General features: G+C 41.7%; 1 protein-coding gene across 7 annotated transcripts in view; it reads right to left on the bottom strand.

Moving 5' to 3' along the window:
- The window catches only part of LOC121317647 (AT-rich interactive domain-containing protein 1B-like), a 233,649-nt gene that overhangs the window by 69,798 nt on the left and 146,975 nt on the right, over nt 1–16,876 (bottom strand). For all 7 annotated transcript variants that reach the window (XM_041253804.1, XM_041253806.1, XM_041253809.1 and 4 more), the window contains one exon: nt 6,075–6,303. In XM_041253804.1, coding sequence (XP_041109738.1) covers nt 6,075–6,303 — 229 coding nt within the window. The remainder of the gene's footprint in view (nt 1–6,074; nt 6,304–16,876) is intronic.

Below are 16,876 nucleotides of genomic sequence, written 5' to 3'. Positions count from 1 at the left end.
ACATGGATTAATTTTCTAAAGCAAATAGATTTAGTAAACCAGCTGCATTGCAAATTGCCAAATGTCATTATGTTAAAATGATATTGAGTATCATTGGGAGGTTACCAAATTATTCACTTGAGTCTGTAAACATCATTCCAGGCATATGCATAACCATTTCTAGTCATTGCTGGAGGGAAGGACCTACATTGACACTATCGCACTATATCACTTCACAACACACAGTCCATGTGGGTGAGTGGAAATAATAGGTGATACAAAACAGAAGGAGAAAGATAAAGATAATGACCATTCAAGCTAATCTTTGCTTTTTCACTCTTCTCTCTCCTCTTTTCACATGAGAAGGATCCAATCCAGCTCTTTCCAGCATGTTTTCTTCTCACTAGAAGGATCCAATCTAGAATTCCAGTACACGTTTTCTTTTCCTCACAGCTGTGTCACAAGCTGTTAAATTTCCAGTTTTTTGCTTTTCACTTCTATACCAGTAGCAAGCAAGTTAATACCGATTAAGTCTCAAATCTGCCCTACCGAGGCAAAGGCACCCTTGGCTTGTAACTTATTAAAAGGAAAAGTGTTCAGGCAGGAGTGAGAACAGACTCCCGTGTCACATCCTGTTTGGAAGGGTATGCTGGCAAGAACAGACTCCCGTGTCACATCCTGTTTGGAAGGGCATGCTGGCATTAACAAACCCTGGTTCATACCACCTATACACATGCAGATCTGGAATATTAAGGATAAATGCATTTTGGGATTGGTGGCGGCACTTGGTTTGTCTCACGCCTGAACTAATTCTGCTCCTCATTAGTCAACGACAGGGCCCATCAGGAGCATGGCCAGCTGAATCTCTCTGACTCACAGGACGGGTCGACAAAGCGTATGGCTTGCATGATGCTTCACTGCCATTAATCTACAGAATAAATCCACTTTTTAGGGTCTTTTTTCATTTTTCATGGGATGGCTAAATGGCTGTGCCAATCAACTAGATTTTAATTGAATTAATGCCAATGGCTCCTGCCTGCTATTTCCACAATACACCCATTCATTTAATGAACATAAATAACATGTTGAAAGTGTTTTAAGGGCAGGTGCTGTTTTCTAAAGGTTGTGGCTGAACATTTGACTGCAGTGTGCAGGGGCTGCTGAAACTAAAGCAAACGTCTTAATTGAATTGCAACCTTCGGCATTATTTGTTCTTTGTTTTGTTATGAAAATAAATACTGTATTAATAAATCCCCAAAATACCACCTTTTCCTGGGGTTTCAAGAACACATTTATTTTCATAACTTTAATCGCTTGTAAAACATTTTTTTAGAAGACAAAAGAAAAGAGTCTCCTTGATCTGTTTGACAAACATTTTCCAGTGCCTGGCTTTCACAGCACAGGGTGAGCAAGGAGTGAGTCAGTGCCCCACCCACTCAAGGTGCAAGGAAGTGCTCTACCCAATCACATGTAAAAGTAAGTGCACTACACACTCACATATGCAAGGAAGTGCTCTACACACTCACATGTGCAAGGAGTCAGTGCACTACACACTCACATGTGCATGGCCTCAGAAAGGAACACAGAGACGCTGTAAAAATGAGTCAAAGAGAAAGCAGGGATTGGTTACAGTATCTAGAAGCAGAGGCTTATGGAAGTATGAGTTATATTAAAACTCCCATCACATCAGTAACCAAGCAATGCTTTTCCAGGTACTGGCATAACTGCATAAGGCACTAACAGGTACATTGAACAGCATTCCGCAGGAACCTTGTGGGGTCCAATGATTTCATGAGTTACAGATGCAATTTCTATAATAAAATGGCCTGAACTGTAGATGTACTGCACATAACAGACAATATGTGTTCATACTGTGGGAAGTACACACCCAAATATGAAAAGAAAATATACTCACACACATTAATGTATGTTGGCATATCAACATGTATGCTTCAACATAGGCTCATCAAAGAAATAAACCACAAAAACAACTTCAATGCGTCACTGCTAAATTAACATACTGCAAGCCTTCTCAGCTTGGAGTTTACAAGTGTACTTAACAACTCTTTTATCTCTGAATTATCTGAATATTAAAGTGGAGCTAATCTGAATCCCCAAAGAGAAACCACAACAGGCCTCATTACTGCTTTATACAGGAGAAGTTCTGCGCAGAGAAGTCTTTAGTATGTCTTCATCCATTAAAGCAGCGTACCACCGAGTTCAACAGGATCTCATATAAACCTGGGTTAAAACAGCCAGCCATTTTAAATAACATTTCCACCCAAAAGGAACACACAAACAATCATGTGAAGGGAAATGGAGCCCTAGAGTTTGAAAGAAACCCATTCCACTGCTTTGGAGGGATAAGGGTTATTGCAATTACTATTACTCCAAGGTGACTTACAGGTGTCCTAGAGTTACAATGCCAGATTCACATTTAAATGCAGTGTAGTTTACAGTAAGTGAAAATAAGACTTCTAAAATACAATCAGAACGAGGATGCGACATGCAAGGGTTACAACAAGCTATATCTACAATGACATAGTAGTGCAAACGTGTCAAGAGTTCTACTAGGCTTCCATATTGGAAAGGGGGACTCCTTTACTCCCCCTTGGAAAACGCTAATTGCCAGTGATTGTAAAAGCATGAAAGAATCAGCTTCTTCTAATCTACAGTAACTCAGTATAGAAAGGGTTCATATTACTGACGAGTTCCTGGGAAAGTTCAGTGTTCCAGAACCCTAAGTGGATGTGACAATGTTACTATCCTAAAGCAGATTCTCGTGACAGTGTTACTATCCTAAAGCAGATTCTCATGACAGTGTTACTATCCTAAAGCAGAGTCTCGTGACAGTGTTACTATCCTAAAGCAGATTCTCGTGACAGTGTTACTATCCTAAAGCAGAGTCTCGTGACAGTGTTACTATCCTAAAGCAGATTCTCGTGACAGTGTTACTATCCTAAAGCAGATTCTCGTGACAGTGTTACTATCCTAAAGCAGATTCTCGTGACAGTGTTACTATCCTAAAGCAGATTCTCGTGACAGTGTTACTATCCTAAAGCAGATTCTCGTGACAGTGTTACTATCCTAAAGCAGATTCTCGTGACAGTGTTACTATCCTAAAGCAGATTCTCGTGACAGTGTTACTATCCTAAAGCAGATTCTCGTGACAATGTTACTATCCTAAAGCAGATTCTTGTGACAGTGTTTACAAACTAGAGGAGGACATTCAGCCCATCTTGTTTGTTTGGTTGTTAGTAGCTTATTGTTCCCAGAATCTCATCAAGTCGCTTCTTGAAGGATCCCAAGGTGTCAGCTTCAACAACATTACGGGAGAGTTGGTTCCAGACTCCAACAATTCTCTGTGTAAAAAAGTGCCTCCTATTTTCTGTTCTGAATGTCCCTTTACCTAATCTCCATTTGTGACCCCTGGTCCTTGTTTCTTTTTTCTAGTTGAAAAAGTCCCTTGGGTCACAGTCGATGCCTTTTAGAATTTTGAATGCTTGAATTAGGTCGCCGCGTAGTCTTCTTTGATCAAGACTGAATAAATTAAATTATTTAAGCCTGTCTGCATAGGACCTGCTTGATTTTTTGGAGGATGCAACATCGACAATGGATAATTGCAAAGCATATGACGTGATTTATTTAAATTTCCAAAAAGCTTTTGACAAAGTCACACATAAAAGATTAATTATCAAACTTAATGCAGTCGAGATTCAAGGAAACACATGTACATGGATTAGGGAGTGGTTAACATGTAGAAAACAGGAAGTACTGATTAGAGGAGAACCCTCAAAATGGAGCGAGGTAACCAGCGGTGTACCACAGGGATCAGTATTAGGTCCTCTGCTATTCCTAATCTACATTAATGATTTAGATTCTGGAATAGTAAACAAACTTATTAAATTTGCAGATGACACAAAAATAAGAGGCGTGGCAAACACTGTTGCAGCAGCAAAGGTCATTCAAAATGATCTAGACAAGATTCAGAACTGGGCAGACACATGGCAAATGACATTTAATAGAAAAAAGTGTAAGGTACTGCACGCAGGCAAAAAAAAAAAATATATATATATATATATATATATATATATATATATATATAGTGAAAAGTGTTGAATTTAAATCAAGGGAAGTAATGTTAAAACTTTAAAATGCATTAGTAAGACCTCATCTTGAATATTGTGTTCAGTTCTGGTCACCTCACTACAAAAAGGATATTGCTACTCTACAAAGAGTGCAAAGAAGAGCAACCAGAATTATTCCGGGTTTAAAAGGCATGTCATACGCAGACAGGCTAAAATAATTGAATCTATTCAGTCTTGAACAAAGAAGACTATGCAGCGATCTGATTTAAGCATTCAAAATTTTAAAATGTATTGACAATGTCGACCCAAGGGACTTACTCGACCTGAAAAAAGAAACAAGGACCAGGGGTCACAAATGGATAAGAAGAACATAAGAACTGTCAGAGCTGCCACTGAAAACTGATTGAAAGATGTATGACACACCTCTTCAAGAGCTTTGCGAGGGACTACATTCACGGCTAGAGCTGTCACTGAAAACTGACTTGCCAGGAATGTAACTCCCTACTGCTTGGTCAGTGTGAATCCACTGAAATGACTTCTGCCTCTTTACTGGTTCATGGCTTTTGATGATTTGTCATCACATACGTCTGCTCTTGAGTCAGAGGTTCTTTTTTTAAATTTAATTCAAGAGAAATATTTTGTGTGCATTTGGAAAATCACATTGGTGTACATCATCCCAGCATGTACGCAGCATGGGAATTAAGTGATGTAAAAGTAAACAGCATTCTGTTGAAAACGTGTTAATTAAAGACGAATATGAAGCAGTACTGTTTTAAGGTAGGACCTAGTTTACCACGAGTTCACTGTAAAGAATACAAAGCAATATACAGCTGTCATTGGTCAATTAAAAACATGACGAACCAATGGAAATACAAAGCAATATGCAGCTGTCACTGGTCAATTAAAAACATGAAGGACCAATGGAAATACAAAGCAATATGCAGCTGTTACTGATCAATTAAAAACACGAAGGACCAATGGAAATACAAAGCAATATGCAGCTGTCATTGGTCAATTAAAAACATGAAGGACCAATGGAAATACAAAGCAATATGCAGCTGTCAGCTGTCATTGGTCAATTAAAAACATGAAGGACCAATGGAAATACAAAGCAATATGCAGCTGTCATTGGTCAATTAAAAACATGAAGGACCAATGGAAATACAAAGCAATATGCAGCTGTCACTGGTCAATTAAAAACATGAAGGACCAATGGAAATGTTTAATGGGAGTCATTTTACTAAGAATAAGAGATGAAAAAGCAAAAGACCAGTTGAAGATTGACAAGCTGGGAATGATTCGTTTCTGCTTATTAAACAGCTGCACAGAGCTTCTTTCATCACGTTATTCCTGTGATTGTAGCTTGTCCCTAGGATTATTTTTTTTTATTTTATCAACTAAAACTTCTCACAAAAGGCCTTTCTAAATACAAGCTTCACTGTACCGGGCGTATCCCCTTAATTATTACCTTATCACCAGTGACACACATAATGAAAGTTCCCCAAACTGCACCTGCGGATGAAAAACCTTGTAGGTGTTTTTTTCTATTGTTTTAATAATTTGTGACTGTAGTAAACTAAGCTTTACTGACTGTATAAATCACAAATAAATACAATCTAGTGACCAATTTGGAAATAAAATTAAGCAAGTCAGTGACTAAACAACACTGCTAAAAAATGCTGCATATTGAGTAATAATATACTAAAAATAACCTGCACTAAAATCTCTTTAGCTACTTCTCTGAGCTTTAATCCAACCCATTGTACACTGTTAATGGGTCAGTGGAGCACCACCCTTCCCGCATGAGACATGAAATGCATCCCTGTTCTTCCTTTCCTTTGAATGAGTCACACTCCATAGTGAGCTGGAAGACTATGCAAGACTCATCTAGAACTTGCTTGTATCTGAGTAAGCATTCCATTAGTTTTTTTCTTTTATAGACTCCTTTGCACTATACCATACAGTAGTGTGTGAGTGTTCAGCTGTAAGCCCAAGGGGAGAGCATACCTGGAATACTCGCAGGAGAGATGGGACCAGACCTGGACTGGTTGCTCCCAACGGGAGAGCCCACTGGGGAGGGAGAGGGGCCGCTGCACATGTTGGAGAGGTGAGGGGAGGCATGGGGAGAGAAGGGAGACTGCGACGGGTTGCTCTGCTCTGAGCCCGAGGTACTGACAGCAGAGCTCAGAGTGGCTTCGGTTCCTGTGGGCAAGTCATCGATGGAACCAGACAGGTCCTGGAAAACAGAGCGAGAAAGAGTGTCTTCACTGAAGAGAAGGTGCAACCGATGGGCAGACTACCTCTGTATAATGCAAAGATGAGCGTCAACACCAACTAACATATTGCTTTAAACCTTTTTCTATACAGTGCAATTATACCGTTGCATAAAGACTTGCTGGCATAGGTGTAGAAAGACGAGCCGCGCTCTTTACCTGGTGCAGAAAGATGAGTCAATGGAAAAACTGTACTATATTACTTTATAACACCTGAAACGTTCTCTGTGAGCCGTTGCTTGCTTTGTTCTCGAGACTACGCTACCACAGCGCTTACAACCTACCCTGTGCGCTATAATGGCCCCCGATGCAGTGAACGTTATGACCCTCTAAATGTAATACATTTTTTTTCAGCAACATCGCGGGTTGAAAAATGAACTGAATTGCCCTGAATGTGATTCTTCTATGGTCCTAACCTTATCATTAAGGTAGGTGTGTGTGTGTTGGAATTAACTGATTCAAATCTTAAGCTCAGTATTTGAATTCTCTCAGCTGGCCTGTCTTTCCACTCCTATGCTGACTTGTTGAATGTGGTCTTTTGGTTCCGTTAAGAACTTCAGGAAACCATATTCAGCGAATTAAAAACTGTATTGATGTATTACACCTTCATAAACAGTGCTGCAGTATGGTAGAGGCTTGGAGATCCTCAAATTGTCTGCAGGACACTTCAGAAGCAGACACCACGTGCTTGGGTACCAACAATAAGGAAGGCTAATGCTGTGCTGTTCAATATATGGTGAAAATAGCAACAGTGCACGAGGAAGACTGCAGTACTAATGTTCCTTCAATGGATTTGGAAAGAAAGAACACAGATGATTATTTCAGCAGCAAAGGGGTTAAGAAGCCTTATATTTCTGGAGGGCATGGACTAGTGCCTTACAGAACTCTGTGCCAAACCTCATATCCAAGCTGGCCTCAATTCAGGAGCAGCTCAGCTGGCTGCCAACAGAAAGTACAATTGTGCCGTCATAACAAGGTAAAATCTTCCACGCAACCAGCTGGCATAATTAATGACACGGAATCATTTATATTAATGCAAACACAAGGTCAGGGACCTTTTCTGGTGACAGGGACAAACATGTTTTGTTTAATGGCAGAAGGGATCCATGAATCCTGCATCGTGCACTATTCCGACATCGTTCTCCAGCCGACAGCAGTGAGGCCGCCTCTGACAGCGAACGAATCCCTTTATCTTGGTTCAATTGTAATTCAAGCAATAGGCAATCCTGGGCACTGAATCTCTCTGCTGTTATTGTTGCAGTGTTACAGCCTCAGCTCTACAGTACGTGTCTGTCTGATTCTGCTTGCCAATCATAATAAGGTTCCCTTTCATGTCACATCAAGAGGCAGCTATCCTGCCAGTCACTGAGGAATGACAGCACAGTCACCACTTCTGAAACAGCAGAAAGTGAGCTTTTCAGCTACATGGAGAATTGCGGTTTTTATTTGGACTTGCTGGTGATTAGGGCGCTATAAATTGAAGATTTCTGCTGAAGCATGACTTATAGCATAAAAAGCAGAACATGTATTATAAGTTTGTAGATTCATTGCTATCGGGTTATAAAAGCTGGCAAGCTGTAGACAGTACAGCGATGCTATGTTGAGTTTGATAACTCTTGCATCCTGCTGTGACTATTGTTGTCCATCAGGAACTCAGGAGGATGCAGTAAACGTTAATAGTGGCCTCAAGGTAAAGACAACACAAAGTAATAAGTAGGTGTCAGTGATGGAGAAATGGATTCCAGAGCTGAATGTATCTCAAGGCAACACTGAAGCATCCTGCTGAATTAGAACACTTTTTCTTGTGCCAAAGGAGAGCAGAGCTTGGAATGTAATTCTTTTTTATTTCCCATCAAGGCAGGTCACGAGCTCTCGGTTCACTAATTCCTGAATTGCATGCCTGCCAGGGATTTCCACACACCACCCTGACTTAGTGTCTCATTCATAAACCACTGAGCTCTCTAAAGCAGCTCAATGAACTCTGTAACGTCAAAGGAAAACCAACACAGACATGTTTCAATTACACAGCAAACTGCCTCAGCTGGCTTCCCACATAAACTGACCTTCGCTCTGCTAATTTGCACACTCAAAAACAATGCTTTTTTTGTAGGGTGAAGGACACTGGACACTGCGTTCTGTACAGCACATTCTTCTAATGCCCTTTCACTCTCCTCACAGCTCAAGACTTGACTGGACACTGCGTTCTGTACAGCACATTCTTCTAATGCCCTTTCACTCTCCTCACACTGGACACTGCGTTCTGTAGAGCACATTCTTCTAATGCCCTTTCACTCTCCTCACACTGGACACTGCGTTCTGTACAGCACATTCTTCTAATGCCCTTTCACTCTCCTCACACTGGACACTGCGTTCTGTACAGCACATTCTTCTAATGCCCTTTCACTCTCCTCACACTGGACACTGCGTTCTGTAGAGCACATTCTTCTAATGCCCTTTCACTCTCCTCACACTGGACACTGCGTTCTGTACAGCACATTCTTCTAATGCCCTTTCACTCTCCTCACACTGGACACTGCGTTCTGTAGAGCACATTCTTCTAATGCCCTTTCACTCTCCTCACACTGGACACTGCGTTCTGTAGAGCACATTCTTCTAATGCCCTTTCACTCTCCTCACACTGGACACTGCGTTCTGTAGAGCACATTCTTCTAATGCCCTTTCACTCTCCTCACTGCGTTCTGTAGAGCACATTCTTCTAATGCCCTTTCACTCTCCTCACACTGGACACTGCGTTCTGTAGAGCACATTCTTCTAATGCCCTTTCACTCTCCTCACACTGGACACTGCGTTCTGTAGAGCACATTCTTCTAATGCCCTTTCACTCTCCTCACACTGGACACTGCGTTCTGTAGAGCACATTCTTCTAATGCCCTTTCACTCTCCTCACACTGGACACTGCGTTCTGTAGAGCACATTCTTCTAATGCCCTTTCACTCTCCTCACACTGGACACTGCGTTCTGTAGAGCACATTCTTCTAATGCCCTTTCACTCTCCTCACACTGGACACTGCGTTCTGTAGAGCACATTCTTCTAATGCCCTTTCACTCTCCTCACACTGGACACTGCGTTCTGTAGAGCACATTCTTCTAATGCCCTTTCACTCTCCTCACACTGGACACTGCGTTCTGTAGAGCACATTCTTCTAATGCCCTTTCACTCTCCTCACACTGGACACTGCGTTCTGTAGAGCACATTCTTCTAATGCCCTTTCACTCTCCTCACTGGACACTGCGTTCTGTAGAGCACACTGGACACTGCGTTCTGTAGAGCACATTCTTCTAATGCCCTTTCACTCTCCTCACACTGGACACTGCGTTCTGTAGAGCACATTCTTCTAATGCCCTTTCACTCTCCTCACACTGGACACTGCGTTCTGTAGAGCACATTCTTCTAATGCCCTTTCACTCTCCTCACACTGGACACTGCGTTCTGTAGAGCACATTCTTCTAATGCCCTTTCACTCTCCTCACACTGGACACTGCGTTCTGTAGAGCACATTCTTCTAATGCCCTTTCACTCTCCTCACACTGGACACTGCGTTCTGTAGAGCACATTCTTCTAATGCCCTTTCACTGGACACTGCCTAGAGCACATTCTTCTAATGGACACTGCACTGCGTTCTGTACAGCACATTCTTCTAATGCCCTTTCACTCTCCTCACACTGGACACTGCGTTCTGTACAGCACATTCTTCTAATGCCCTTTCACTCTCCTCACACTGGACACTGCGTTCTGTAGAGCACATTCTTCTAATGCCCTTTCACTCTCCTCACACTGGACACTGCGTTCTGTAGAGCACATTCTTCTAATGCCCTTTCACTCTCCTCACACTGGACACTGCGTTCTGTAGAGCACATTCTTCTAATGCCCTTTCACTCTCCTCACACTGGACACTGCGTTCTGTAGAGCACATTCTTCTAATGCCCTTTCACTCTCCTCACACTGGACACTGCGTTCTGTAGAGCACATTCTTCTAATGCCCTTTCACTCTCCTCACACTGGACACTGCGTTCTGTAGAGCACATTCTTCTAATGCCCTTTCACTCTCCTCACACTGGACACTGCGTTCTGTAGAGCACATTCTTCTAATGCCCTTTCACTCTCCTCACACTGGACACTGCGTTCTGTAGAGCACATTCTTCTAATGCCCTTTCACTCTCCTCACACTGGACACTGCGTTCTGTAGAGCACATTCTTCTAATGCCCTTTCACTCTCCTCACACTGGACACTGCGTTCTGTAGAGCACATTCTTCTAATGCCCTTTCACTCTCCTCACACTGGACACTGCGTTCTGTAGAGCACATTCTTCTAATGCCCTTTCACTCTCCTCACACTGGACACTGCGTTCTGTACAGCACATTCTTCTAATGCCCTTTCACTCTCCTCACACTGGACACTGCGTTCTGTACAGCACATTCTTCTAATGCCCTTTCACTCTCCTCACACTGGACACTGCGTTCTGTAGAGCACATTCTTCTAATGCCCTTTCACTCTCCTCACACTGGACACTGCGTTCTGTAGAGCACATTCTTCTAATGCCCTTTCACTCTCCTCACACTGGACACTGCGTTCTGTACAGCACATTCTTCTAATGCCCTTTCACTCTCCTCACACTGGACACTGCGTTCTGTAGAGCACATTCTTCTAATGCCCTTTCACTCTCCTCACACTGGACACTGCGTTCTGTACAGCACATTCTTCTAATGCCCTTTCACTCTCCTCACACTGGACACTGCGTTCTGTACAGCACATTCTTCTAATGCCCTTTCACTCTCCTCACACTGGACACTGCGTTCTGTACAGCACATTCTTCTAATGCCCTTTCACTCTCCTCACACTGGACACTGCGTTCTGTACAGCACATTCTTCTAATGCCCTTTCACTCTCCTCACACTGGACACTGCGTTCTGTAGAGCACATTCTTCTAATGCCCTTTCACTCTCCTCACACTGGACACTGCGTTCTGTAGAGCACATTCTTCTAATGCCCTTTCACTCTCCTCACACTGGACACTGCGTTCTGTAGAGCACATTCTTCTAATGCCCTTTCACTCTCCTCACACTGGACACTGCGTTCTGTAGAGCACATTCTTCTAATGCCCTTTCACTCTCCTCACACTGGACACTGCGTTCTGTAGAGCACATTCTTCTAATGCCCTTTCACTCTCCTCACACTGGACACTGCGTTCTGTAGAGCACATTCTTCTAATGCCCTTTCACTCTCCTCACACTGGACACTGCGTTCTGTAGAGCACATTCTTCTAATGCCCTTTCACTCTCCTCACACTGGACACTGCGTTCTGTACAGCACATTCTTCTAATGCCCTTTCACTCTCCTCACACTGGACACTGCGTTCTGTAGAGCACATTCTTCTAATGCCCTTTCACTCTCCTCACACTGGACACTGCGTTCTGTAGAGCACATTCTTCTAATGCCCTTTCACTCTCCTCACACTGGACACTGCGTTCTGTAGAGCACATTCTTCTAATGCCCTTTCACTCTCCTCACACTGGACACTGCGTTCTGTAGAGCACATTCTTCTAATGCCCTTTCACTCTCCTCACACTGGACACTGCGTTCTGTAGAGCACATTCTTCTAATGCCCTTTCACTCTCCTCACACTGGACACTGCGTTCTGTACAGCACATTCTTCTAATGCCCTTTCACTCTCCTCACACTGGACACTGCGTTCTGTAGAGCACATTCTTCTAATGCCCTTTCACTCTCCTCACACTGGACACTGCGTTCTGTAGAGCACATTCTTCTAATGCCCTTTCACTCTCCTCACACTGGACACTGCGTTCTGTAGAGCACATTCTTCTAATGCCCTTTCACTCTCCTCACACTGGACACTGCGTTCTGTAGAGCACATTCTTCTAATGCCCTTTCACTCTCCTCACACTGGACACTGCGTTCTGTAGAGCACATTCTTCTAATGCCCTTTCACTCTCCTCACACTGGACACTGCGTTCTGTAGAGCACATTCTTCTAATGCCCTTTCACTCTCCTCACACTGGACACTGCGTTCTGTAGAGCACATTCTTCTAATGCCCTTTCACTCTCCTCACACTGGACACTGCGTTCTGTAGAGCACATTCTTCTAATGCCCTTTCACTCTCCTCACACTGGACACTGCGTTCTGTAGAGCACATTCTTCTAATGCCCTTTCACTCTCCTCACACTGGACACTGCGTTCTGTAGAGCACATTCTTCTAATGCCCTTTCACTCTCCTCACACTGGACACTGCGTTCTGTACAGCACATTCTTCTAATGCCCTTTCACTCTCCTCACACTGGACACTGCGTTCTGTAGAGCACATTCTTCTAATGCCCTTTCACTCTCCTCACACTGGACACTGCGTTCTGTAGAGCACATTCTTCTAATGCCCTTTCACTCTCCTCACACTGGACACTGCGTTCTGTACAGCACATTCTTCTAATGAGCTTGAAACAACTACGTCTTATATGATACTGCATGCTGCCAAAATCAATGCTGTGATTGCCACGCTGGACAGTTTTTTTTTCCTCATTTTGATTCAGCTGACATAAAAGGGCCTGTTGAATCTTGGTTATATTAGACTGTTACTGATTGAATCAGTGCTCTATAAAGCAGAGCATCTAATATGATTTATATAAAGTATTACTAAAATTGTACTTAGACGTTCTATTTACACATTGAAGTGATCCACATGTTCCAGATTGCATTTCACCATCAATTCTATTATGGGATTATGAGGAGCCTCTGTACAGTACATGCCCATGGTGGATTTTGACATACAGAACAGTTCTGTGAACTCAAAATACTTGCTGGTCACATTGTCTAGACAGAGAGTGAACAAACAGATCCAACTTCCTGCTGTTCAGCCAGGGGAACCCTGGCTCACAAAGTGGACATGGAACTCATTCCTGAGAGAGTCCAGCTTGACATGTAGAATTGTCCTTCTTTTGACTCCCCTTACACAGTCTTTTAGACCCAGTGGTCTTTAGTGACTGTCTTGCCTCTTCTCTGTTAGTAAATGTAGTACCGAGTAACGTTGATGATACCGTGGCACTTTACAATCTGACCTTGACAAACACAATTAACCATATTGTCCCACTTAAAACTCGAATTATTAAAATAAGTTCTACTCCTTGGTTCAATGACGAGCTTAGGGCTCTAAAAACAAGTGGTAGAAAACTGGAGCACCAGTGGAAGCGGTCAGGTCTTGTTGTTCACAAAGAAATGCGGAAAAAAACACCTTCTTGATTACAGATTAGCCCTAAATTCTGCCAGGTCTAATGATTATTATTCTATTATAACTGAGGGCAGGGAATCCTAGAGTACTATTTCAAACTTTTAATCAGTTTATAACACCAAAATGTGATGCAGGTACTTCAGTATTGGATTGTGATAACTGCTAATTTCTTCACTGACAAGATTGTTACAATAAGGAATTCTCTTACCCTGTCTAGTGAAGATTTAACTGGGCATCAAGACCACAGTAGCTCCACGTAGACTTGCGCATTTTGCTACAGCTGATATTACTGATTTCTTGGATGTTATCAATAAAGCTTGTTCCACCTTGTGTTTGCTTCATCCCTGGCTGACTAATATTGTCCGTCATTGTGTAGATGTGCTTGCTCCTGTGATTTTTAATATTGTGAATCTCTCCCTAAAAACTGGAACTGTTCCAATTAGCTTAAAGTTGGCAATTGTAAAGCCAGTACTTACAAAATCTACATTAGATCCTGATGTCTTGTCTAATTATCGTCCAATTTCTAATTTACCTTTCCCTGCAAAAGTCTTGGAAAAGGTTGTTGTTGCTCAGTTTTCTGCATATCTCTCTTCCAAAAATCTCTGAAAAATTTCAATCTGGTTTTCGGAAAAACACAGTACAGAGTCAAATAAAAGTTGTTAATGACCTCCTGCTGAATGCCCATGAGGGGCTCTTATCAAGGACTGTCTTTTTGGATATATCTGCTACATTTGAAACCAGTGATCACGCAATTTTTCCTGATCGCCTTGAGAAAACTATTGGCATTACTGGCACAGCACTCCTAATGAATCTCCTGATATCAATGTGGAGGATCACAATCGGCTTCTTCTAGTCTTACTTGATTCTACTTTGCGGAATATGTCTCAAGTCTGTTTGCATCTTGCAAAATCTGATGTTACTACTGTAACTCCCTATTGGCTGGTCTACCTGATAAACCTATCAATTGCTTACAGCAGGCTCAGAATACAGCTGCACGAATTCTAACAGGTACAAAAAGACTTGAACATATTACACCTGTTCTTGCCCGCTTGCATTGGCTTCCGGTGAAGTATAGAGTTATTTTTAAAATTGTATTCATGACATTCAAGGCTCTGGAAATGGCCCTGCTTTCATTAATAAATATGCTTGTACCTTCTGTCCCTGGACGCCAGCTGAGATCTGCTGATCCTGGGCTTCTGGTGACTCCAATGAGAAAACGCAGCTCTAGTGGTGGAAGAGCCTTTAGTCATTATGCACCTGCATTGTGGAACAATCTTCCAATTGAAATCCATAAAGCTGACTCAATAAATGCATTTCAACCAAAGCTTAAAACACTTCTTTATGCAGAGGCCTTTTTGTAGATGGGGATGGCCTATTTTAGAATTTTGTTAATATGTATTTTATTTTTATTTATTTTTCCCATTTGTTTTTGGATGTTGTTTGATATTATATTATATTACATTACATTACATTATATTATATTCATGTATAATACATTGATTTGTAATGTGAAGCTCTTTGGCGTGGCTTGGTGTGAAAGGTGCTATAGAAAATAAATTGGATTGATTAAGTAGGCAGTTGTGTGCAGAAACAATCAAACACTGTCACTTACTAAATATGCAAAGAGAGTAAAGAAGCTAGCCCTGTAGACAGTTCAGTGCACATAGTAGGTTTATAACAGTGTGGCCAATGATACTGTACACAAAAAGCAGACTATTTGTCAGCTATTTCATTACACTGAGGTTAAAGGACAGCACCCCTATGAAAAGGTGTTAAACATATACCCTCCCTGCCCTGCCCCCAATTTCATGATGTCATCAGAGTCTTGTGTTCCCCCGACAGAAGGGATAAATAAACCGGCTTTATTAACCTAAGCAAGATCACCTTGGAAAACAAACAGGAACCTGCCACCTTTAATAATGCAGCTTGGTCTCCTAAACTCAGCGCTCCTAATTTGCAACCTCAATATCTGTATTGCTGAATAAAAAAGAAGTCTGTACAAACACAGTGAGAGAGAGGGGAGGTAAAACACTATTACTGTTACACCAGGGCCAGGTGATGCTATTTTCTGCACTTGAAGCCACACAACAACAATAAACAAATGCATTGAAATAAAAAAGGGCTATTTTATCTGTTACTGCTCAAGCAACAAAATATTTCTCACTACATGTGAAGACAAGAGATGCTGTGCTTGAGTTATCGTGAAGTCATTTCCAGCAAAACAATTAGATTTCAACAAATGCTTTATTCTCAACTTGATAGAATGCCAGCCCCCCCTCCCCCGCGTGCATTTACGCATCTAATTCTATGCACCTTACTGTGCACTTGTAAAAGCTATTCAACCTGTTTGTTTGTGTGTTTATAACAATTGTACCACAACGCAAATGTTTGCTGATATAGTAGTATTACCCACAACACAGTCTTTTTTTTTTTTTTTTTTAATGTTGGAACTTCTTCTTCATCTATGATGTTGCCATTTGTATCTCTTAGACATTTTACTACCTCCTTGAATGTTCTCTTGCTATTATAATATTGGAAAAGCTTTTTGGAATTGGTTTTCGCCCCCTTAGCAAATCTAATTTCTATGTCTCTCTTGGCCTTTCTAACTTCCTTTTTGACGTGTGTTTGCAGTTCCAAGTACTCTTTCTGTGTGCTTTGTTCTTGGTCCCTTTTAAACGCTGTGTAAAGTGCCTTTGTTCTCTGAATATTTTTTTAATTGATCTATTAGACCATTTTAGCCATTTTGTTTTAGATTTCAGAATCAGTTGGCTGATTTGTTGAAATCCTGTGCTGAGTTTTAGGGTAACATTACCCCACTCAATTTAACAAGCTGCATTGGTGCCTGTGTTGTGTGTTTCTCATCATATTATCTTGTGCTGGGGGGAAGAGCAGGCTCGATCAGTGTAAAATACATGGATTTCAAAGCTGGAGTGGAGTATCCTTTGGGCATTGTGAAAAGCTGTCAGATGCAACAGGAGCGATAGCGGGAGGTGTTGAAAGTGACCCTGAACTCACTATAAATACTGATGTGAGAGAAAAAGATGTACAAAATGTATCATGTTTTTTAACTGTTTCATTGGAAATACTAGGATTACATATAAAATTAAATACACCAGATGATTGATAAGATCATGCATTGAACCAAACCAGCAAGATGGGCCAAACGGCCTCCTCTCGTTTGTAAACTTTCTTATGTTCTTAGACATTTTATAATGAAGGATTGTTACTGTAATGTCTTTTACAGGGCCCAAATAATAGCTGCTTTCTATAGAATAAAT

Source organism: Polyodon spathula, chromosome 6 (assembly GCF_017654505.1).
Source record: "Polyodon spathula isolate WHYD16114869_AA chromosome 6, ASM1765450v1, whole genome shotgun sequence".
NCBI lineage: Eukaryota > Metazoa > Chordata > Actinopteri > Acipenseriformes > Polyodontidae > Polyodon > Polyodon spathula.
Note: the sequence above shows the minus strand (reverse complement) of the source record. Positions and strands in the feature narration are given on the sequence as shown.